The sequence below is a fragment of the Nanorana parkeri genome, unplaced genomic scaffold (genome assembly GCF_000935625.1).
Source record: "Nanorana parkeri isolate BGI_ZX_2015 unplaced genomic scaffold, ASM93562v1 scaffold78, whole genome shotgun sequence".
Classification (NCBI taxonomy): domain Eukaryota; kingdom Metazoa; phylum Chordata; class Amphibia; order Anura; family Dicroglossidae; genus Nanorana; species Nanorana parkeri.
This window is the reverse complement of record NW_017306346.1, coordinates 1,328,959-1,354,964: the sequence shown is the minus strand read 5'-3', so window position 1 is coordinate 1,354,964 and position 26,006 is coordinate 1,328,959. Positions and strand designations below refer to the sequence as shown.

Genomic DNA, 26,006 nt, shown 5'->3' with positions numbered 1-26,006 from the left:
GTTTTTTTTTTTACAAAACCCCCCTCCCTTCTTTTTTTTTTTTTTTTGCATTTTTTTTTTTTTTTTATATGCTACTTAACTTTTTTAATTTCGTTTTTTTTTTTACACATCTTTTTTGCTATCACATAGGGGGCTATCAAGCAATATGTGACAGGTCCTCATTCTATAGAGACATCTTTCAGACCCCTAATGTCACCTAGGCACCCCAAAGAAGTTGATGAAGCAGAGATCTGCTTCACCAGCTTCTTCTCTTGGCTCTAAGAGCTGGAGAATGTGCACAGTGGAACCGGAGGTGATGTAATATACATCACCTCTGGGTCCAGTGATCGGAAGAGAGATCAGCGGCTGGAAGCTTGCTGAACTCCCTCCGATCTGTCAGGAAAAACTTGCTGTGCCGATCCTGGGCCCGCACGGGAGACAGCGATCCGGCGTCTGCATAGACGCCGGATCACTTCTATCTAAACCGCAATCGCCGGCTGTTTAATGATAACAAGAACATGGCTGCAGCAGGCACAACCTTTATTCATAGGCCTTAATGAAAAAGTTGGAAGCCTGTAGGGAGACCGTTTTTCCATTAGGGCCTACGGAAAATTGACTGGGTAGTACCATTTGGTCCTGCTAGCTCAAAAGAGGTTGAACATGCTACCCAAAATAGACCTTGGCTCCTGCATCAGGATGACCTCTCATCTGAGGTGTGTACAAGAGGTTTTCATAGTAATGGGAGAGGGCTTTTAGGCATTGATAGTTTAAATGTATACAGTACTCATTCTTGAAATAATGAAATTTCAGTGTACCGTCATTCTTTTTAATGAAGATGCTGGAGAAGCATTTTAAAGTAAACCCATACAGGCAAAATATGTAGGGCAACACTGGAAAGCTCTCCTTTTGAAATGCTAGTTTGAAAATGCTTGTACATACTTCTTGTAGGCAGATTCTTAACTTCTTAACTTTCCACCAGGCTCTGACATCAAGCTTACATTTTTGACCACTCATGCATGTAAAATGCCTACAATTGCAAAAGGTTTGCTGCAGGGGCTGACTGGCAACTTTTAGCCCAGGGGGCAAGTACAACCCAGAGGCCCATGCTGCAGCAACTTGGCCCCCCTCCCGCTCTGCCTCTTCCCTGCCTTCTCCCCGCCCCTGTCTGCCACTTTTGCCATCCATGTAACAGTAGTGAATGGTCGGCTGATGTGAGGACTCCTAGTAAGTTAATGAAAGGGGTGATTGGCTGGGGGAAGGTGCTCTCTTTTCAATTGGGATTTAAATCAGGGCTTTGACTAGGCCAGTCCAAAACCCTCTGTTTTTGATTTGTGATCCATTCATTGGTGGATTTGCTAGTGTGCTTTTGATCATTATTGTGTTGAAAGATCTGTTTCCAATTATTTGGTAACTTTTGGACAGATAGCCTAACATTCTCATTGGTAGAATTTGATATGATGCAGAATGTATTGTTCATTTGATAACTGCAAGCCGCCCAGACTCTGAAGCAGCAAACCCCAAGGAGAAGACAGGAGAAGTGAACAATCTAGGACAACATAGCTGAACTGGAAAGTGAGCTGAATTGAAAAATTGTTCCAAATCAGCTATGTTGTCCTAGATTGCTCACTTTTCAAAACTCTTCATCATTTTGTGAATAGACCTGCTAATGTTTGCCTGTTCACATGTACATACTTACATACACACAGACCACCTCCAGCAGAGCCCTTTTTCTCTCACTGATGCCAGGGAATTATTCTTCCCCTGCCACCAGGGAACTTTTTACTCCCACTTACCACTAATGTCAGGGCATTTTTTCCTACACTGGTCATTGGCTTTGGTCACCTTTTTTGCTTCTGCTGACCAGCAATGTAAATATTGTGTTACACAAATCTCTCTGCTACACCCCGTAAGCTGTTCCCTACATTATATGCTCTTGACCTTCACCCTATACGCTATGTCATACACTCCTGCCCCCTGAATTCTATACACTATGATGTAAAATATATGTATATACTGTATATGTTACATATGTCCTAATAGCTGTAAGCTGTGCTGTACATTTACAGTGACGTGCCGTGCCTTCCATTCTGCGTGAGGCATTTTCCTCCATAATACTAGGTGAGGCTCTGCCTCCCCAGACCGCACGTCCCTGGTACATTATATAATCCTGACCAAAGTGTTTATTGTCTCAATAGGTGCTGATTGCTAAGTAGCCCTCATGTGTTCTAATAAAATTATTTAATACAGGATTAGATAGTGTTAGCTCTCTGACTATGTTCTTTTTGCAGAATAAGATATGCAATGGAAGAGATTCATTTAAAAAAAATGACATTTGTCTTGAAGTTTATGTGTGTCTGCGAGATTATTACTTGTGGCACAGTTGTTAAGGAGTATTTTGTAGGTACTAGAACAGAAGCATGTTTATGCTGTGAATATTAGTTCACACTTTATTTAACCATATCCTAGAAGCCACTCCCAATATTCAGTGCTGCATTTCCACACCTACCTTTTGTGGCACATATTCTTACACTTGAAAAAATTGGGAGAAATGTCCCCTAGTGCAGCGCTGCCCCTGAGGTGAGGGTAAACAAATGTCGGTTAGCGTACTTGGTGTGCGGCTCCTAAAAATGCGGACCGGGGTGTCCGACGTTTTACTGATTAAGAAGACAAGAAATACAGAAGCGCACTACCAAGTGGTGACTGAGCAAGAAAAATAAGGGAATAATAAAATAAGACTTACCAGGGAGTGGGTACTAGCGCGTTGTCAGCGACGAAGTGTGGATGGATTGGGAGTCCAGGGTTGCTGATGGTGGTGGGCAGAGTAATGTGGCAATAGTTGGTGCTGAGAAGATATCGATGTCAACTTACACTTGGCAGTACCTCTTTAAGTCCTACAGTTAGCATATTAATAAGGAAGTCAACAATGACAGCTCCATTTAAATCTAATGTGTTTTTTTTTTATTGAAAGTGGGATTTCAGATATCCTTCAGGTAGTTCTGTAACTGCAGATTGCATGATAGTTTTTTTAATGGGAAATGGGATATTAAATCTGTTAAAATATAAGTGAGGACTCTTACTGTGACTCGTCTATAAATCTAGCAGAGGCATGGACCATCTAAAAACTGATGAGGGCAGATTTGAGTTTCTTGCCCTAGTGTCGATGCACTGTCCACATTTTTCAGTTTGTTACCAGATATTCCGCCTCATCCATGGCTTAGCATATTTCTGCTTAGTCATAAATGATAAAATAGCAAACAATGGCTAATGCAGCAAAACATTGACAAATAGAGGGCCTAGTTTATAGAAAATAATGCACTGAAGTTAATAGTGCCAGATTTTAGTAGGAGGATTTTAGTGTAGAATTAAGGCATGTCTGCCTGATATATTTTTGCAGAGGAAACACATACACTAAATCAGATGGCAAATAAACTGAGTTTATTTGCCATCTGATTTAGTGTATGTGTTTCCTGCATGCTATAAAATGTACAATAAATACACTCATTCCATTCTCAAGCCTCTCTGTCTGTTCATTGTTAATTGGGGAGGTTCAGACAAACTAACAAAAACCAGAGTTTTCTGCCAAAAGTGCTGATGTAGTCTTGGCTGCATACCACCACATCCAGTGAAGCATGTTTAACTTACTGGTTTATTGTAGACACACCTCTAACATGTGGATTCCTTTATTCATCGAAGCAGACATTTTCATACACAGCTTTTTTCTGTAAAACTACAAAGATATAGCAAAGATGTAAATATCTGTTGTGAGGCACTGGCTGGCGGGATTGTGAGTGGTGTTATGTGTGACCTAGGCTTGTCACCTACACGTGTGAAGGACCCCAAGGTTTATGACTTTTGTACCACATCTTACCTGGTAACCAGACCTTGGTATTGGTCTCAGCTGTGTACAGCCCTTTATACATGTGAGCTGACTGATGCTCAGGGCTGTCTTTCTGTCTGGGTTGTGGGAGCCTGCTGCGGTGTAAAAAGGCTGACTAAAAAGTGCTGATTATTTGTTTTGGGGGGTACCAGTTAATAAGGAACTGACCTGAATTTAGTTATTGGTTTGGGTAAGCAGATGTTTTGTTTGTGCATGCTAAGAACTTGCTGTAGGGAAACAAAAATTGGAGACGGAAGCGCCACTACCTAGCACAATAAATGTGGTAGAGTGGGGTGTAGGCGTAAGAGTTGTACTCACCTGAGGCTGGTTGAGTATTCGCTTGTAATCGTCCGGTGGTGGTCAAGCGGATGGGGTGGAGTGGTGGTGGTAGTATTCCCTCTTTTTCAGGGTGGCGTGGTGTTTCGACCCAGTAGGCAAATGGGGATACAAACACGAGGGGGTGAGGTATGCAATGGTGGGTGAAAAGGGGTGAGCTTCTGTAACTCACCGTGGGGATAGTGGAGGGCGACTATCAACGATGACGGCGCGGCCTGTGTGGTGCCTGGGCGGTGGGCCTTGGAGTGGTCCTCGAGAGTCCTGGCATGGGTGGCCTCCGATGACAGGTGCTGTGGAGTGGTGGAGCGACGGGTGGTCCTAGATGGGGGAACTGAAGAGCGGTTGGAGGTGCCGAAATGTTCAGTCTCAGTGGCGGAGAATTCACGTTGGGGCTTTTGGGCAGCCCGACGGAGCTGTGACCTGCAGGCGTATGCTGGAGAAGCCTGTGTTGCGGGTGTAGCGGCGTGAGACGTGGGGAGCAGGTCATAGGCAGAAGTGCCGGGGGTTGGAGCCGGGTGTCGAGGAGCGAGCGGTGTCCGAACAGCTGGAGTGTAGGAGACACTCTGAGGATCCGTGGAGACCGGGCTGACGGCGACACGTTTCAAAGGTTAAACCTTCTTTTTCAAGCCGATGTGAGGGGCCCGCTTCCGTCTCTTCCGTCGAAAAAATTTTTTTGTTTCCCTACAGCACACGTGTTGGACACCCCGGTCCAGACAGAACGGAAGCCGCACACCTACGCCACCAACCCCCGCCCCCGTACTTACACCCACCACACCACAAGCGCGAACCAGTGTACCTAACAAGTACTGCCCCCCTTCCTCCACATTTTCCCCGCACCTCTGTTAAGCGCCACACAAGGGGTAAAACTCTCAATTTTTTAAGAACTTGCTGTAGAAAACCCTCCTGCATTGACACTGCACACCTGCTTGGACTGTTCCCGGTATTCCTGTCTTGTGCATGGTTTTACAATGTATGGGGGGCAGGCCCAACTGGCATTGAGCCTGGCCCCCATACACTGGCTTAAAACACTTGACCTTTGTATACTTTAGCCTTGTATAGTTCCTTATGAATGAAAAAATCTTCTTGTGAGTAGAAATAACTTTTGCTAGCACAAACAATATATTTTGCTTTTGCAGAACTCCCATTGACTCTGGTTAAATTTAATTTAGTGTAGTGGTTTGCCACACACATTGTTATGTACATGGGAAGCTATCGTATAGAACTGATAGCTTTTGTGAAAGGCATATATACCGGGAAATATGCAGTGGGGTTCAGCTTTTACTGTTGTTTATTTTAAATGGAAAATTATTTTGTTTTTCTTCAAAGGCTTTCCACTGCTTTCTAGATGGGCCCCATAGAGTTGCACAAACCCTTACAACTAACAGTCAGTTGATTACAGAAGCTGTATGCAGTAGCGAAAATGGTGTCGCCCTGCTGGAGTTGCAAGCTATGATTTACTTGAGTGGCAAAACAGACTAACAAATATTTTGTCAGCTTTAACTGTTCACGTATTGTACTCTAAATGCCTCATTGGGTATTAGGATGCAATTGCACTTTGATTTAACTTATTTTAATTATTTTTTGCCTTATAGGTTTTCTGTGTTAAATGATATGAGTGTGTTATACGATAAAACCAAATGTATTCTAGGATTTAATCTGATTCAGTGCACCATGATCTGTCTCTGCTAATCAGTGTTACCTCTTGTTAACAAATGTGAAGTCATCATTTTCACTTGATAAATCCAGCAGTGGCTGACATACATGAAAAGAGCATCCCTTTGTTTTTTCATGGCTGGCAAGTCTAAATTGCTTCTCAATTATATAAAGAGGCTATTAATAGGCTCTTTATATAACATCAATCTAAGGCCACTTGCCCCCTGTTTTTGTAAATAATGTGTGCATTTAGGAATGAATCTTTACACATGTTATTGAATGCATGTTACACAAATTTGTTACAAGCTGCAGGATATTTCCTGAAAAGGTGTGCAGCTGAGCTGCACATGTTGCAACTGAACACGTGTATCACATGCAACACTATTTATTTGGTATACCCCCCCTAAACTGCAGCCTGGAAAAAATCAATTCAATCCATAAATGTGAATTGTACTATTAAAAACAATGGTATCATTCACACCATGTGTTTAAGATTCAGTTGTCAGTGCTTAAAATTGAATAAGGGCCCATTCACTCCGATGTGATGCCTTCATAGCACAGTTTCATGCGATTAAGACACCATACCGCGCAATGCACCTACTGTGGGTTTACAGTGCAGGAGGTGTGTTTGGGGTGCCATTTAAATTAATGCATGCACTACTTTTTTAATAGCATTATATTGAGGTACCTCGCATTGTGGCACGTTTGATCGCATTGCGGACGTGAGGTGTGTTTGGGGTGCCATTAAAAATGAATGGCAACGCAACACACGCATGGTTTGTGCATTCTGCGGTATCACACTGGTGTGAATAGGCCCTTAGTGTGCAGGGGTGTGGAAAAAATTACTTGTCCAAGGACTAAAGCGGATGCCCAATCTACTTGTCCCTCATGACAATCTACTTGTCCTGATTCAAAAAGTATTTTTAACTAAAACCCTATTTTAACTATGCGAAGAAGTGCGTCTCATTAGTCAGCATGGTGACCAATGAGTGTTTGCGATTTGCGAGCGAAATTCAAAACCCATAGGGCAGGGCTGTGCTGGACGGCAGAATGGGGTACAGATAGTACACACGTACTGGCGGAGGGGAAGGACCGTGCATCGGTAAGTATAGTGCTGTGGGAGGGAATGTGGGGAGAGGGGGCCAGATTTGAGCGGGTAATTCCATTTATCCAAATTACTTGGGAAAGTGAACTTACCTTTGAATGCACATTGTGCGTGTTAGAGAGCACTGCTTATTCACATGCAGATGGCAGCGGGGCCGGGAGTTGGTTTTGACATCGACAACAAGATGGCTGCTCATTTTATACAAGTGATCTGAGATCACTTTTACTAATTGAGTGGTGGCTCCCCCACTCTACATTTAGCTCTTCTAGCCCACAGCAGGGTTAAATGTAGAAATAATGGAGCTGAAGTATTGAACTGAGCTTAACAACTCACATTTGCACAATCAGGGAGAAATGCAGGTAGATTATTGCTGTCCCACAACACAGGCGTAGAATGCTCTTCAGCATCTATCATCCATATAAATCCAGCCTTAAAGTGAACCTGTGCCCAGATCATGCACACTAAAGTATTCACATATTATGAACCAGCAGTATAGGCACAATGGCCCAAACTTTTTTTTTGCCATAGTTCTCTTCAGGGTCTTCAGGACCCAAAACTCAGTATATAGTGGGCTTTTGCCCCTGTATGCTGACTGTACAGAGCCTCTCTGCAGCCAGGAGAAAATCCCAATAATATTGTCAGGATCCACCCCGCTGCCTGATTGACAGCTGGCTCTGCCTCTCTGGAGGCAGAGCCAGCTGTGCCCGCCCCCTCCCCTATCTGTTCTTATGTAACAGTACAGCCTTTACTCAATCTTAATTTAGGGTGATATACTCATAGAGGGTTTCAAGAAGGTCCAAAAGGATTGAAATAACTGTTTTACTGAATTTCTAAAACCAATTTTCAATTTGCTAGATCAACCCACTGCAGTAATATTTATGGGAATGTGGTCAGACTGTTATATCAAAACATATGTTGAAAAGGTTTGCATTCCAAGCCTCGTTCATTCAGTACTGTGTGCTAAATGATGTCTTTTTTTTTACAATGTTACATCTTTCCTAAATCTACAAATTATAATTCAATTTTGTCCCTGTGTGTCTTCTTCATAAAAGGGTATTTGGGGGTTTTGATCCATTAATCTTGGAATGTTGCTGCATTCCATACAGAAAGGAATTTGTGTCCACAAGGTCTGCCAGTGGAAGTAGTTTGCTATTCTGTAGAGTGGATTAAGGAATGAGGGTTGTATAGAGAAATGTTTCACATGCTCTGTATATGTAGTTAAGCAGTTTTACATGCTTATAGTCATATATTTTGAAGTTCGCACAAAATTTCTCACAGATATCTCACATGTATTGTAATTAGCTTGATTAACTGGTCCGTCTACTGATATATTTCTTTTCCTGGTTTTATTCTTTTCATTTGGTGTTTTAGGCATTTCTTTAACATATTTGATAATTGTTTTTTTTTTTTGCTTGGGGTTATGATATTTTTTACAGTCTTAAAGTGCATAAAATGTCAACAATCTTAATTAAAATATGTAAAAATATGTTTACCTGGCTTACACAATGATCTGCCCATCTAATAATGGGCAAATGACCATGTCTTCTATAGAGTTTTTTTTTTCTTCTGCAAAGTGTAATGTATAAATGTTGGAGACATTCCTAATATAATAATACGAGTTAGCTGGGGATTTATGCAGGTAGTTTTACAACATATTGGCCTGGGCAACAATATGCTTAAATGGATTTCAGCCCTATATACGTCCCCCTCAGCAGCCGTGCGGGTGAATGAAACCAGATCCAAAGACTTTTTTCTGTCCAATGGCACGCGGCAGGGATGCCCCCTCTCGCCCCTGATTTTTGCTTTAACTCTGGAACCGTTCCTGGGCACAGTCCGGAAGTCACCCAACATACAGGGATTCCACACATCGGTAGGGGAACAAAAAATCGCGGCGTAAGCAGACGACCTAATATTTTTCCTTACAGACCCGATACGCTCTACATCTCACCTTTTATCGGCACTGGGCGAATACGGTAGACTCTCTGATTTTAAAGTGAATATTTCCAAATCCTCGGCTTTGAGTATTACGTTGCCGATGCAGGTGCTATCACGCCTTCAAACGGATTTTCCCTTTACGTGGGCTCATGACCACCTTAAATACCTGGGGACTAGAATTACATCAGACATTCAAGACTTATATTCGGCCAACTTTGCTCCGTTACTTACGGAACTCCTTACAGACCTCAAACGTTGGTCTACACTCACTATCTCGTGGTTTGGAAGATGTGCAGCCGTTAAGATGAACATTTTACCCCGGGTTCTGTACATGTTTCAAGCCTTACCAATCTTTCTCCCACCCAGCTTTTTTCAACGTCTCCAAAGAGCTGTGATGTCTTTTGTGTGGGCAGGAGCCCACCCGAGACTGAGCAGAAAGACCTTGAATCTTCCGCGGGTAAGAGGGGGGGTAGGTCTGCCTGACTTCCACTCTTACTATAAAGCGGTTCACCTCAATAGGATCCTGGACTGGCACGTTCATCGCGATAACAAGATCTGGGTCGCTATTGAACGGGCCACACACAGGCTCCCTATAGATGGGCTCCCTTGGCTCTCCTCCCCCCTACCATCCAAGATTCGGGAACATCCACTGATCGCCACCACCATTCGCTCGGCACGCACGGTACTGCGCAACACACCACTGGCTCCTACCCCTTCGCCACTGACACCTGTAATAGGTGATCCCGACTTTACCCCAGGTGCGGAAAATGCTCGACTAGCTCGCTTGGTGATTACGGACAAGTACAGAATGAGGGACTTTCGGGCAGAATCTGATTGGCTTACTACTCAGGCCATCCAATGCCTCATTGACCCCCCACTTGACTCCTGGAGTGCTATGCAGCTTCGGCATTTTATTAGGGCAATCCCCAACCCCCGAGATCTGGATAGACCCCTCACGGTATACGAAGAGATGTGCACAGGTTCCTTACCCTCACGGCATGCCATTTCAACCATCTATACTCTGATCAACACACCCCCTCCTGATACAGTACCGTCATTTATGACAAGATGGGAGGAAGAATTGGGGATTGTCTTTACGGAACAGGTCCATACTATTCTCACCATGTCTTTCAAATCTTCCATGGCTAGCAAAGTGCAGGAACTTGGCTACAAAATTTTATCCCGATGGTATAGAGTTCCCTGGCTCTTACACAAAATGAGACCTACCATACCTGAACAGTGTTGGAGATGTGGCTCAGCCACAGGCACAATGCTTCATACCTTTTGGTCCTGTCAGAAGTTGAGACCCTTTTGGAATCAGGTGCTGTCTGTGATCCAAGACCTGACCATGACAGACCTCACAGATAATCCAGCGGCCTGCCTTTTGCACATGACAGCGACACCTCATGCCACTTACAAACGCTCGCTCACACGCCACCTGTTGGACGCAGCCAGAGCCTCTATTCCTCTGATGTGGGAGCAACCACACCCTCCGTCAATGGCATTGTGGCTGTCTAAGGTACGAGAGGTATATGCCATGGAGGACCTAACAGCCACCCTGAGAAACACGGAGAAGCAGTTCTTGTCCACCTGGGGAGCATGGATATATTTCCAACACTCTGCTCGCTACACGGATCTCCTGTCCGGGGTCAAGCAAGCACTTATTCCTCCAGCCGTCCCCGTCACCCAATAATCATTACACCTGAGGGGAACCAGTAAAGTTACTTCACCTTCCCGGACGTAAACGATCTCCCACCCAAGGGGAGTACGGGCAGTGGTCCAGGTACCTCTCTCCTCCCTCTTTCCCTTCAGATGCCTACCAATTCTACTTCTCATGGCTACTTCTGCAATCCTTTCAACCCGCATCTATCTGTTCTCTCTCTTTTTCTTCCTCCTGCATGTCTTTTATAACAATATTTGTGAAAATAAAACAAATATGGACTTCAGTGTTTCTGTCGTTCGCACGACCCCCTTTTCTCACCCCAATTGCAAGGTACGCCTAGACGACATGCACAGCTACACGATTTTATAATTAATGCTCAGGTAACATACTTCCAGGGGTCGTCGGTAGACTTTGATTTCTGGGTACTTTATGGTTATTCTAGCTCTTGGTACGTCCCAAGAGTACAAGCGGATTTATTGTATATCAGGTTTCTTTGTACTGATGCTTGTATTTTGTGTATTCTGTACATGTCCAGATAATAAACGAATTTAAAAAAAGAAAAAAATAGAACTAAGGGGTAACTTTTTAAATCCCATTTGTTCTCTTTAGGGGCACGGGAGGACATATACTAACATCCTCCTGTGACCCAAAGCTCAGTATATGTATATAGCGGGCTATAGCTTGCTATATACTGAGAGCGCAGCAGGCGGGACGGATCCCGACAATACTGTAGAGATCCACCCAACTGGGTGATTGACAGCGAGCTTTGCCTATCTAGAGGCAGGGCCAGCTGTGCCCGCCCCTTCCCCTGTCCATTCCTCCACTCAGCATTGGAGGAACGGGGAGGGGAGAAACCCTGTGGGCAGCAGTGACTGACAGTCACCACTCTCTGCAGGGAGATGATCGAGCGATGGTATGTGTTGGCTTACTTCCCAATCAATAGAGTCGACCTGTGACAGCTTTTTTGTCGCAGGTCTGCTCTCACTATTAGGATGAGTGTAAATCACTCACCTCATAGTTTTCCTTTAAGTGTGTTGGATGACATGTCCTACACTGGGCTCTGTAGTTCCTTCAGTCTGACTCCTGTGTAACAACCATCAACTACAGGGTCACTTTAAACAAAGAAATTAAAGCTAACAGTATGGTCTCATAACTTCCATGAAAATTCATAGAAGGCTGGCACACAAGCAAAGAGGCTATTGATCAGTTGGAAGATGACCAGCTCCTGTCTACAAATGTTAATTAAAAACTATACCAAACATCCAATAAAAACTCACAAACCCGAGACAGAAATTTCCTGTGTGCAAGTATTGGGATGAGCTTGGCAGTGAATTACTGTATTTTTTTTCTTACTGATTCATGGTACCTAAATACTACCTTTTCTTCCTGGGCTCCTCATATCCTTGTCTTTTTTTTTTATGTCACTCAACATCAGAGGTAAAATTAAGCTTTCAGCTAACAATGAATTGAATAACTAATTTAATCTAGTGAAAATCATTATTGTCCTCTTTCTTTCCCTTAAAGTATAAATTTCACGTTAAAATTTATTTTTTTATTTTACAGTTTTAAATAATTGTGGATATGCAATTACTTATAATCACCCAAGCAGTATTAACTATTTACTATTATACAGAATAAATCAGAATAACTAATACATAGAAATCTTAAGCTGTGTAATACAGCATGAGCAATAAAGTTCAATTTTGTAGCAATGTCAATCTTTAGTTAGCATAATTTCTACCCAGTCTCTTTCCAACTCTTCTATGCACACCAGGAAAGAGTGCATAAAACCAAGAAAAAAAAAAAGGTTTTGCTTTAAACACATGCATACATATTATGACTCTGATATCAAAATATATGTGATTTGGTGTAAACCTTTACAGTGCTGTAGAAAGTATTAAAGTGGACCTTTACCAGCTTTCACTAAAAATCACAGCAGCATGCAGCTCTGCATGCTAACTTAAAATCATCTCACATTCATTAGTTAAACAAACTTGCTTTTCATTTATTTACTAAATCTACTTCCTGGTCCACTTCTGGAAAAAATCATGCAATGAGCCATAGCATTGCATCCTGGGAAGATTACATCAGCGGAGCATTGCTGGGAAATCTCGATTGTAATCTCACGATATTTCAGGGAAAGGTAATTTTCCTCCCCTGAGATGATGTGCATGGTCACATGTTCTAGTCACCTGTGTCAGAGTTCCAGGAAGCAAAGGGAGATCTAGTAACCTGCCCTTGATTAACATGGCCACTATCAGAAGACTGGGAAACAAAAGAGAAATAAGGTATGTAAATAATACAAAGCCGGCGATTACCGTATTTTTCGCTCTATGGAGCGAATCCCTATCGCTCGACGCCCAGGACATGCAGTTTCGGGCGCCGGGCGAGTAGTTTTTTTGTACATTTAGCCCTGTTCCGGACAAGCATATCTAAATGTACAGTGGGAGCCGCTGCTCGTTTAATACAAGTGATCTAATCAGATCACTTGTGTCAAATCGAGCGGCGGCGATCGTGTCCAGGCCCCCCCGCCGTGGTTTTCAGGGTCTTCCGCTCCTTTGGGGGACCCGTGACCACGGCATAGGAGCTCACCATAGAGCCCGTAGAGCAGACGACGAACGTCCGTTCTTCGTCTGCTCTGTGTGATCACTGAGACCATTGCGCTGTAATCACAGCGCCACCTGTCTCAGCTGTCACTAACTACACAGAACCCTACCCTCCCTGCGTCCTATGGTCAGGTGCGCCTTATGGAGCACAAAATACAAGATCTAGAAGTATGTGTTTGTAGATTGTCATTACTAAACATTTCTAAAGGTGTGTTTGTTGTTATTTTAAAGATATGTTTAAAGTCCCTCTTTAACTGCCTCAAAATAACTGATTATTGTAAACTATTAGGCAGTGAGAACTAGTTTACAGTTAGGATATTGATAATTTGTAAAGAGAAAGACAACTAAACTAATAGGTGACATGGAAGCTCTCAGTTATGAGGAAAGGTTAGCTGAACTGAATTTATTTTCCCTTAATAAGAGGCTATTAAATGGGGGATATGATCACCAGCTTTAAAATCATAAATGGTTCACTTACAGTGCCTTGTGAAAGTATTCACCCCTCTTGGTGTTTTTCCTGCTTTATTGCATTACAACCTGGGATTTTAGGGTTGTTTGTAGCATGTTATGTACACAACATTCCTACCACATTTTTTACCACTATTTTTAATGTGACACAAACAATAAGACAAGTATTCTTGCTATGAAACCCCTAAATAAGATGTTGGCCAATCGATTAACTTTAGAAATCCCATATCTAGTTAATAAAGGTCCACCTGTGTGTCACATGATCTGTCATATGATGTCAGTGTAAATGCACTTGTTTTAAAAGGCCCCCGAGTCTGTGACACCACTAAGCAAGCAACATGAAGACCTAGGAGCTCTCCAAACAGGTCATAGACATTGTTGTGGAGAAGTATAGCTCAGGTATAGCACTATATTTAAAGTGGACCTATGGACAGATGCTCCCATCACTGCAGCTAAGGCGCCTCATTTGTTTTTGCATATATCTACTGTTAGCGAGCAGTAGATATGCAAAAGCATAAAAAAAAGAACCAAATAGGTTTAAACTTACCTGTGTCTCCGACGCGTGCTCCTGTCCGAAGATCGTAAGATTTTCAGGTGGCCAAAAAGGATCATGGGGCCGGCGCACGAGCAGTTCAGATCTTCAGGAGAAGATGTAAGGTAACACTAGGTAAGTCAATGCAGCAGCGTGCACCCGCACAGACTCCGTTTAACAGAAAGAGACATAAGTCAGTGCTGGATCAGAGACCGGCATGAGCGCTGGAGGGACTCCTGGAAAGAAAATGATGATCGGATCAAGAGGCATCATTTAAGGTGAGTCATTAAAGCAGCATGGGGGGGGGGGGGGTTTGTTTACTTTAATGTCACTTTAAGTGTTTGTAAACCCAATTAACACATTCTCATACAAGCTTTTACATTGATGCAATTCCAAAAGGTATTTTTAACTTTGTTAAATCTTCAGCTTTCACTAAACTAATACATGATGATCCTGTCATGACGGTCCTTGTTCAGACACTTAATTTTATGGGTTACCTTAATTTTATAGGGTACAAAGTAAAAGTTTTTTTGAAAGCAGGGACCCTTTAGAATAACTGCATTTTTTTAGGTGAGGTACAATTAGTACAACAGTTTACCAAACCTAAATTTTCAAATTTTCAAATTGCATACAAGTTTATGCAAAACAATGTACCGCTTTTGGTACAAAATTCCTGACATAATCATACCGCTAGGGAGGTTAAGTGCAGGCATTGGCCAGGCGTGCCGGCAGTTCTTTGTGTATCGCATGTTCAGTATGCTATGTACACTCATCTTAACTTACAAGGACCACAAATTGCATAAATAGATTTCTGCTAAATTATTCAGAAAACAATTGTTGCTTTGGTCTGTGTGAGAAAAAATTACGTATTACTGGCTATCAGTCAGACATCTTTAAATTGCATATATAAAATAATATAATAATTATTATGGTTTGGGCCAAACGCTGTATGTTTACAAGTCTGTTAAGTGGCCCTTTATATGTATTTTTCTTATTTTATGTTTTTGAGGTGTGGTGATGACATGCGAGATGACCATCCCCTTGCAGTATTACATCCACTCACTCTTGCAGCACCATTGTAGACGGTGAGACCTAATCCTCTGCTAAGTGGAAGATTGGTGACTGTCCCAATATTATTTCTCTTTACAGAGCTTCCATTTAGGAGAGCCTTGGGCTTGCAATTGCGGATTCCTCTTCCCAACACCATGTCCCTTGGCAATTACACTTACAGCAATAAGTGCAGACGGCCCTTGAAAGTCTTTCAAACCTTTGATGTAGAACTTTGCAGAACAGGAGATGGTGGAGTACACAAATCTCTTCCAGTTCTCTGGCTAGATGTTTCTTGGTGGATTTCAGCAACCAGGAGCACACAGCCACCAATGAAGCAATTCAACCAGAAAACAGGAGGTTCTTCTGTTACTCTGTTCCAGCCCTCTGACTCTAGCATAGAATATTTACTGAAAGCTTGATCTCTACAGGCATACAGCCTGCAAGAATATTACACCCTCTAGGCCCATGCTCAAGCGCTGGGGCCTCCCAACAGGCACTCAGCCTGCTCACAGGGGAACAACCCCTCCACAAGGAGCTTTTCAGATGACGGCTCAGCTGTTTTGTTATACATACCTCTCAAATGTCCCTGGTTTGATGGAAGAATCCCTCTTTTGGAACCAAAATCCTTCTGTCCCTTTTTCCTCGGCAGTTGGACAATGTAACTACCAGAAGTCTTATGTTACTTTTTCATCCAGCCTCTAAATTATTGCTTTTCTTATTTTGAAAAGCCACTTTAAAGAAAAAGTTGTAGCGAAAAATCACACGTGGGTTTACCATGTTTTCTGAAGCAATGGTGCCCGTTCACATCTGAGCTTTGTACTGTCGAATGTTGTGCAGAATTATTTTTCTCCAGAAAAGTTAAATATTTCAGTCCTTGTATTACTCTTTATCCATATCAGCAAAATTGTTACTGTAACTGTAAAAAATGTTATATACCTGATGAGTAGATGCACACAAATACTAAGCCCATGAGCCCTGACAGTTTGTAGATATCATGCTTTTACTAACTTTTTAGCAGGAGAAACGCCATTGGCCTCTTTAGGAAAGAGAGGTCATCCCAAAAACACATTGCAAGCAGAGAACATACTTGAGTGGCCACAAAGTGTGTGTAATTGTTTCCAGTACAGATTTTCTGTATGTTTACAGTGGCCCCTGCTCCCCATAGAGAAGAATGTAAGTTTTTTAACATTTCAGACAGCTATAAAAGCATGATGGGGAATGCATTGGTTTATAAGCTGTGGTTGGCTTGATGCCTTTATAGTTGAACCTTAGGCAAAAGTATATATAATTAGTATGAGAATGCTGATGCTTGAATAACATTTGGATATTGGCAGGTGATGTTTAATATTAATTTAAGTACAATTCACTACCTTAATTGGTTCACATATGCAGTTCACTTGTTGGTGATTATGCTGCAATAAACCATGTTACTAATGCTATTATTTTTAGTTCTCACCAGTTGTTATGTTGGGTTAATTCCACCGCCTCTCTTAATGCTCTCCAGTGGAGCAGTTGAAATGTATTGGCCTGAATGTTGCATTACTCTTGCTAACTTGGGTGAGCAGCATGCCTGCTAGTTATTAATCTCTAGCCTGTAAATGAACCTGGTTCAGTGGTGACAAAATCAATATAGTATCCAATGCTTAAAGGTGTGAAGAGACGCAGTAACTCTGTTTTTGCTTTGCAGTACGGTATAAGGTAATTTTTTCAGTAGAAGTAGGGTTCTGCGGCACTATTAGAATCCTAGGTGTAAGGACAGTTAATGCTGCAATGGCAAAATTACAATGGTGGTGAATTTGTATACCATGAGCACATTTTGTGAGTAACATATTTAATATAAAGGGTAGTATTTTGCAGTTTTTTGGGGAAATTGGCCTGTAAAAAAGGGACCCCACTTAGATTATTGTTCCCTACCATGGAGACATTGCGCAAGAATGATAGTTCTAGCCTTAGAAGCATGTTTGCTAGGGTGGTAAATTATTTATTGGTAGTTGGGAAGGTAAGGCATAGATAAGTAATACATGACTCTCACTCTTTCTCCTAAAAGTTAACCAGGTTTGTGCTTGTGTTCAATTTTTCTTTTCAACTAATGTTTTTTTGCCTGTAGATCACTGCTTTCTGGACAGTTCAACAAGATGCCCAATGAGCCATGACATTTATGATTCAGTTCTTTAAAAGCAAACTGCTAAAAATAACCACAAACATTATACAAGGTCTTCAAAACAAAGTTGGCAACAATGAGGCATAGAGCCTAATATGTGCATCCTGGTGCAGCCTCTCTATTCATTAGTTTTTTTCCAAACCAACACCAACATCACAACATCTTGCATATCAGCCTCCACCAATTAAGAAATCAGTGGGGGGAATTCATCAAAAGTGGAGCAGTTGCCCATGGCACCCAATCAGCTTCTCTCTTAAGTTCGTTTAGTTAAGATTTGAAAATGAAAGATAGATGCTCATTGGTTGCCATGGACAGCTGCTCCAGATTTTGTCTGCTCCAGTTTTGATAAATCCCCCTCAGTTTGTATTCCATTTGAAACTTCGCCAACCTACTTTGACCAAATACAAATATATCCAGACCACATTACTCAACCATGGACTTAAACCAAAGTCTTTTTTAATAACGGACTTAACTTATTGCTCTTGATGTCTTGAGGTTATATGTTGCACACCATAGCCAGACGATCAATATCCTTGAACTAGTTTACAGAAAATGCCATAAATAAACAGTGATATAGAAAAGTCTTAACATTTATTTTTAAATGGAACTAGAGTAAGTATTTGAATCTGAGTTGCTATAAGCATCTTGTAATCCTCTCTACAGCAGGACTGGGTGGGCTGCACTAAGAGCTCTGGCTGCTGTCAGTGGAGCTGGCTCCTAAACAATCCTACTGGCTCCTAAATTTCGTATTAATTTGTCCACCCCTATTTACAAAAAGCTAGGCTCAGTACAGGGTATACTGATAACAGGAGGTATATTGTTTGGAATTACTTGAATCCTATAGGCAGTGCAGCATACTTGGGCCTTGTAGGGTATTGTATGCCCCATATTGCCGGTTAGTTTCCAGCTGTGTTTCCTATTTCTCCCTAAATTGTTAATTATACTGTAACTGTGTCAGTCCATGTTATAGTGCTAACTTTAGATTGAATACTTTTCTGGGGATGAATGGTGACTTAGTTCAGATAAACCATACAAGGATTGGCTTATCCCATACTATTAGAGTGAGCAATTTTGGTAAATGCTCCCTTACCCTATTGCAAGCTTCACTTTAAGTGGTGGGTTCCCCTCTAAGTTATCGAACGTGTGGAATTTATGGTTGCATTCTCCCTTAACGAAAAACAAAATATCTAATATACTAGACATGTCATGCCAACTGGTGGTTTTTGGCCCACATACTGCTCACTTACTCCTTTTTTGCCACCCTCAGTAATTTAGGAATTTTAAATGAAAAAGGGCTTAGCTATTCTCTAATTGACAAAAGTCACACTTCCATATGTAATTGTGCTGCTCAATATTTTAAGAAATGATTTATAGCCTCTTTCCCTGGTACAGAAAGTTGCAAGCTGCAACTGTTACTGTGATAATTACCAAAATGTGATAATCCTTTTCTCGTATTAAATAGGTGCTGCCTTCAAGAGATATGATGTGGTCCACATAAGATTAATTTCACTCTTTGTCCAAACAGTTTGGCCAACTGTTTAATTTGAGTTCGACATGCCTATTGTATACCTTCTGAATAGTTACTGGTGGTTTATAGTCTTATGTGAAACTGTATGTCACTCTGTAACTGTTTGTAAATCTGGCATAATTATGCATGGATTTTTATTATGATTGTGTTTTTTTATGCAAAAACCACCTAACGAAAACAGAACTTTTTCCAAATGTTTTGCTGTCTGACTAAAGCTGATTTGTGTTTGCTTTTTCTCTAGTGATGCAGGACCAAGCAACAAACCGCTAGAAGCCTCTTATGACATGGGCAGCACTGAAATCCTTCAAAAAGGAAGCACTGAAAACCTCAGCAATGGGACCAATAGTAATGTACAAGCTGCAAAACGCCTGGCCAAACGCCTCTACCAGCTGGATGGATTTAAACGCTCAGATGTTGCCAAGCACTTAGGAAAAAAGTATGTATTTTAACTTCATGATAAAAAATAACAAGCAATATATGCTAGTTTATATGAGCAGACATCAATACATTCTTCACATGATCTGTCTATATAATGGCTGTGCTTTAACAACAATTTGTCACTTTTAGAATACCTTATTTGGTTTGATGCATGTTATTAATTTTTCTTGCTACAAATGGCAGTTTTCAGGGATACCACTTTGTATGGAGATAGTTGATCTGCCACAGTCTGGACAAGAAGCAACTGTCCATGCTTTTCATTTCACCTGACACTTCCGGCTCAATACTTAGCCTGCTGTGACTGGTTTTCTGTAAACACTAGGCCAAATAAATAGCAACGAGCTGTTTACATATTTGTAGTAGTTTTTCATTATTGCCCATATAGTGTTTGGTAGGCATTAACAATTCTTGGATCTCCAAAGAGATTAGGTTTGGTAAATATAGTCACAGATTGAATACTGGCATGCTTTAGGCAGATTTAAAGTTTGGGTAGATCGAGATACATTTTTTTAAACTATCCACATTATAGAATTTAAAATGTTGAAATGTTAATGCTGGGGCTGCTCTTGTCTACTTTTAGAAGGCATTTGGCAGATTCCCTGAAAGCTGTTATCCTTACACAGAAACCAGAGCTTTTGGGAACTTCACCTCATAGATTATTGGAATGATATTTCCGGAATGGTTTTTATTTGTAATACTCCACTAGAAGGATCTGGTCAATCAGTAATAGGCGAGAGACTGTCATCAGGCCATTCCCTATCACGGAGGTCATCTGTACTGTGGACACAAAATCAAATAAGTAAATATTAATATAATCACTACATTAGAAAATGAAACCATGCCTGATTAGATGCTATAAGAATTAAGAATTTAGAGTCTATTCCAGATGTGCACAACTCAAGTCCAGGTAAGAGAAATAGTGGAATTGTATTCTAAAGGGTTGCACAGTAAGTACTACATTTCAAACTTAAAAGTAAAAGCGCGGATGCCACAGATTACCATTTTTAGACAGAAAAGCCTATCTGAGTTATATTCACTTTGTCATGGGGGCCTTAGTTCATGGCTAAGCCAAGTATCACCCTTCTGTCTAACTGAGGTAGCCTGATTAGTCTGAATGAAAGCACAGTTGGTAGGGCTTAACCATCAAATCAGGCCCCAGTAATAGAGTGCAACTAAATCAGAGATCGGTTCAGAATCCGTTTTCACACACAAAACAGGCTTGATCTCTCTGTTGCTAGTGGGGAAAATAAGCAAAGGGTGTTTTAAAAAACATGAGCAAAATAAGCATAATAACAATATTAATAAAAATCCTGTTAGAATTACAATTCATATTTTAGTATATCACAGTGCATGTCAATAAATATATATGCTACAGTTTTCAGGCAATCAGTTAGGTCAAATGGCCATGGTGCCTATGTAATAAAGCCACTGGGCCTACAATAAAACTCCTATTTTGCATAAAATATAAACAGCGTAGTAAATTATGCGTAACTACTCCTGCAGTAATATAAATGTGTCTCTTTAATTCTTGGTAAAGTGTTTGTTCTATCCTTTATATCCGGTGTTCTGTGAAGATGCATTTTTGCAACCTTATTGTGTAATTTTACAGTTCATATCAGCAGTGAAATGCGAATATATCAGATAATTAGGACAGGCCAATTGTTAGTTTTCTGATCCTTATTGTGTGCTTTGTAGACTCTGAATCTCAGAATTGTCTAGTGCATGGCAATTTACATTTTACAGAGATTTTCTGTTGATTGTTAGACGAATTAAAAGGCTACATTTGAATTGAGGCATTTAAATTCTTTTAAATTGGATGACTCATTCATCCATGATAATTTATTTTGTTGCACTTGTAAATTCCCTCCTTTGTGTACAATATGTTGCTCTGTAATTTTTAACACATGAATAATTATAACTGGGACCCTTGAGTCTGCTTTTAAGGAAGCGTTTTAGGCACTCTAATTAAATCTGTCAAAATGAGCGGTTTCATAATTAAACAATTGCATTGCACAACACTCATTGTTTTATTTTTGTTTTCTCACAGCAATGAATTTAGCAAGCTTGTGGCAGAAGAATATCTTAAATTTTTTGATTTCACGGGTATGGCCTTAGATCAGTCACTCAGGTATGTGAAATGTACCAAAATGTTATATTAAGTATTATTACTACATTATTATTATTGCTGCTTTTATAATCTTCCTAGCCCAGATTCGTGGAAAGGCCACATATGCAAGGGACTGAGTTTTAAACACTTTTAGCCTGTGGATTAACCATTATTTTATTATTTCTTATATATGCCTTTAGGAAAAAAAACAATATTATTTTGAAATCAAAATTGCATTGTTTATAGAATATCATATCTATGGTAAATTGGATACATATAACTCTGCAACCACGAATCCTTGTGGCTGTGGAATGCTCTGCACTAATACATTCCTGGCAGGCATCATGTACTTTGAATCTGGTCCTTCTTTTTCTATTCTAATAGATTTTTCATTTAAAATTAAAATTAAAAAAATCTAAACTATTAAAAAACCAGGAGTCTTGATTTGACATTTCTACATGCAGCACCATATCAATTTGGAGTTCATGTGGATACAATTCCAATAAGATAGACAGACCCACTCCTGACATTTCTAGGTGTTGAGCCTTAATGACCACCACATGTCAGATAGGAAAGTCATGCAGCGGTGCTCTTATGTGTTTGATCAGGAGGGCATACACATAAGAGCATATACACATCTATATGACTCAGTTTTTAATTTACAAGCTGCACCAATCCACATTTTTGGTTTACTGCTTTGTAAGTAGTTAACTACAGTACTTATTTTTTTGCAAACTATATTTGTATGTTAATCATTGGAAGATGCAGCTCTGCTTTAGATTATCACATAATGCATAGCGTGCCATCTGCAGTGGTAGGATGCTAGGTACAACTAAAAACAAGAGACAGCCCAGGGGTGTCCCCTGCTATGTGGGTTTTTTTTCTAGGGGGACAGCTGTATGGTCTGCCACAGTCTCATCCCTTACATATGATTGTCACAGTGTATTTCCTCACAGGCTGGCAACTTCTCAGCTTTGGGGGTGGTGTCTTACCGTTACCAGTGTGTATACCTGGGACTTCAGGTAATCCTTCCTGAAGAGTGGTAAGTAGTGGGGCATCTAATTTAAACCCTTACAGAAGTCTGAAAAAAAGACTTCTGAAGCTGCAGTGTGGTCGGTGTCAGTGCTGATTAAGTTTGTCAATATAGGATTAAAAATTACCCAGCTTAGGCATCTGATGCACCATTACCTTTTGGGAAACCTGTGCCGAAATTTTTTGCTAACCTTTATCCATTCCGCTCATTTTTCAACGATTGTAAGCGACCAACTCCATTGTTTTGCCAAAGCACTTTGTGGTACGTTACCCCTTTGAGGAAAAATGCACTAAAAGAGGGCCAACCTGTCTTTGGTGGCTTCTCCAGTTACTTAAATAAACAAAGCGATGAATATCTTGGCGGAGGTCTCCTCTTCCCTTAAAGATCCTACACGCAGGAAGGTGGAAGCTGTTGCTGGGTCTATGTACTCAATTTGAGGAGACTTACTGCACCCAGTCAAAGCATCTGCATTTGTTTCACTAGCCCTAACAGAAAGGGGCAAAACCCTACACAAGGGTCTAGCAGAATAACAAATCTCATATATTTATGTGAATTTGGTGCAGTAGCTGGTACAGGGCTTACAGTTTGTTGGTAGAGTGACCAAACACCAGGATCTTACGCATCTTCCTTTCATAGGGGCATCAACTTTACAGAGCGATGCTGGATGAGATGATCAAGAAATTCACCTGAGGAAATAGCACCATCTGGGCCTTCCTTTTTAACACATGTGTTTTTTCATCTGTGAGGAAATTCAGACAAGTGGAAAAAGTCCAAGCCTGTGGAGAGAGCCTGTGTTAGCTCCGGGTGGGAGGATGACTTCTAGCATTCGTGAACTATTGGCCAACCCATGTTTGGGGCAAATAGATTCATGATTTGGTAGCCCTGGGCTACAAATTCATGTTTCACGCACCCCCTCTTGAAATATTTTTCCCATCCAACCTGCGCCTCTCCCCCCAGTGGATATTGAATTTACGTTTGGCCATCGAAGGAACTCCTGGCTCAGGGGGAGTTCTGTCTGCAGAAAGGTTAAAAGGTTTCTACTCGAACCTCTTCACAGTGCCCGAGAAGGGTTGAATATGACCTGTCTTGCATCCCAACGTGTTCAATGATTTTGTGAAAATCCATGTTCAAGATGGAGTTGATTCATTCAGTAGTGTGAAGTTGGGGAGCTCACAGAGCACTCGCACAGCGTTTCTCCATCAACAAAAGTCTTTATTTTCTTTTAACAGCAGGTAATCAGGACGTCCAACATAAAGAAAGCTTGTCTTCAGCAGAATATACATATATTGGCTCACCAATCACCAAGTCGTCTCACACACTCACAGTGTCCCAGTTTTTCAATAGTTCTCTATTGCAGCACTGCTGCTCCGGCCTCAATCCGCAGGGCCACGGTCTGGTTCCTCCAGACCACCTCAATACTGTGCTATCCTGCAGCTCCCTGCTGCACTGGCCTCCACACTGACTCCCAGGTGGCAATCTCCTGTCTCCCAGGTGGGGCCCTGAACACATCCCAGCACCCTCTTCATGAGGGATGTACACAGGTGCATAATCACTATTAAGGCATGGACCCATGGAATGGAGATTTCGTCCCACCCAAAGCTCTAAGAAATCTCCTGGCTCCAGGATCCCAACTAGGATCCAGAAAACAAGGAAAGGACTGAAAAGGCAGTCCTTTCCTGGTACAAGTAATTAATTCCTGGAGCCACTCGGCCCCTCTGGCTGAGAATCCTGGGTCACTTTGAGGCCACATAACACAGTGGTATTGCCACGCAATGCCACAGTAGTTAAAAGGCACTCTCTTAGAACGTGGCTTTTTAGTAGATATTACTTTGGCAGGTAGACTCTCGAGTTGGTGACGTTGTTTTCTATATTTGGTTCTAAGGATAAGGTTGTTCTTTTTTCCAGACTCCTTTCTGTCGAAGGAAGTGTCAGCTTTTACCCTGAATGATGACATTGTTCTCCTGTTGTTTTTTCCCAAGCCAATCCATCGTAAGGAAATTGCCTTACATTCTTTGGATTTCACAAAGTTTTGCAAAGTGGATGTAGCAACATCAGCTGAAGCCAGTTTTTGGCATAAAGTTTACATACAGCAGTCTGACAGACCTGTATTATTTCCTTTTGAGATGATCATCTGGTTCTCTGTTCTATTTTTGCCCACCCTGTTATGGCATTGCTTTGAGACATCCAAGTAGGTGCTACTAATCTAAAGCAGAGCGGTGTCCTCCAATGAATGAAAGAGAAAATGTAGTATTTTTTATACTTGCGGTAAAATCCTTTTCTCGGCATTCATTAAAGCACCTGCACCTCAGGTTTTGTTGTCAGTGTGTTTAAATACATATATATATATATATATATATACACATTTATTGCAAGTGATGCATTCTGTAGAAAGAAGAACGGCAAGTGATAATTTTGGGCTTCTAGGGGTTATTTATAAAGCAGTTCTATGCATCGCCATGCCCCCTCCCGCCCCAGAGCGCAGGGAGCTGGCTGGGATTCGATATTTGTTCCACAGTGTGGGGGGTTTGCCCACCATCAGGGGCCACACCTGGGCTGTCTTTTGTTTTTTAGTTGTACCTAGTGTCCTACCCATGCAGGTGATTATCTAAAGCAGAGCTGTGGCCTCCAATAAATGCAGAAAAAAGGATTCTCTGATTGGTACGAAAATTAATTTTTTTACTTCAGGATTTAACTGAAATTTGCAGTATATGTACTATATGCAGTGTTTTCAGCTGGGTATATCTATACCATCTAAAAGGAACATGCTCTGACAGCTGTTTCCACAGTTTAGTGTGTGGTATATTTAGAAATATTTTGAAGTTCAAAAATGTTAGTTTCACATTCTGGTGATAAGACTAACAATACTGCCACCTATTGATCGAAGGAGGAAATACATTTTCTACTCTGGAACTCTATAAATGGAGTTTCTCCACTCTAATATATTGATTATACAGTGAATAAAAACAATCTGTGGGACACTGAGGAATTTGTCTGAAATGAATATTTCACTTTAAACAAAATCTATGAATACTTTGGATCTTGATGTATATTGGGAGCCTGGGAATCACCAGTACTGCCAAGTAAAACAGCAGGGTTTGGCTGTGATGTATCCATCTTACCTGCATAATTTCTGATGCTTCAGGCTTTGTGCTTTCATCGTGGCAGTGATCTCAAAATTGAAGAACACTAGCATATTTTAACTATCCAGAAAGCTCCATATTGGCCTTAAACTAGGACTACCAGAATGTTTTTATTTGTTGCTGCTTTTAGGTTTTAGATGAACTGTGACATCTTTGGGATTGTTCGATTTGCAGGAGATTTTTCCCTTGGCTTACTAAATGTGGTGAAAATTCACTTTGCAAAGAATACCCACTCAAAAGCAGGAAAATAATTTTAAAAAACTATTTTTGCTTGCACATTTTTGAATGATTGACGAAGGCAAAGCTTCACCTAATTTACTTAGCTAAGATAAAATTTCCTTGCACAACCAAGTGAACAACCTATTACCCCAGTGACTCTGAAAGGACTGCTGGAA

At 41.2% G+C, this 26,006-nt stretch overlaps 1 protein-coding gene across 1 annotated transcript in view; it reads left to right on the top strand.

Annotated features, from left to right (window-relative positions):
- Positions 1-26,006, top strand: part of PSD3 (pleckstrin and Sec7 domain containing 3) — a 405,283-nt gene that overhangs the window by 181,957 nt on the left and 197,320 nt on the right. Inside the window, exons 5-6 of the mRNA XM_018576857.1 lie at positions 19,135-19,329; positions 21,379-21,459. Of these exons, the coding sequence (XP_018432359.1) occupies positions 19,135-19,329; positions 21,379-21,459 (276 nt within the window). The remainder of the gene's footprint in view (positions 1-19,134; positions 19,330-21,378; positions 21,460-26,006) is intronic.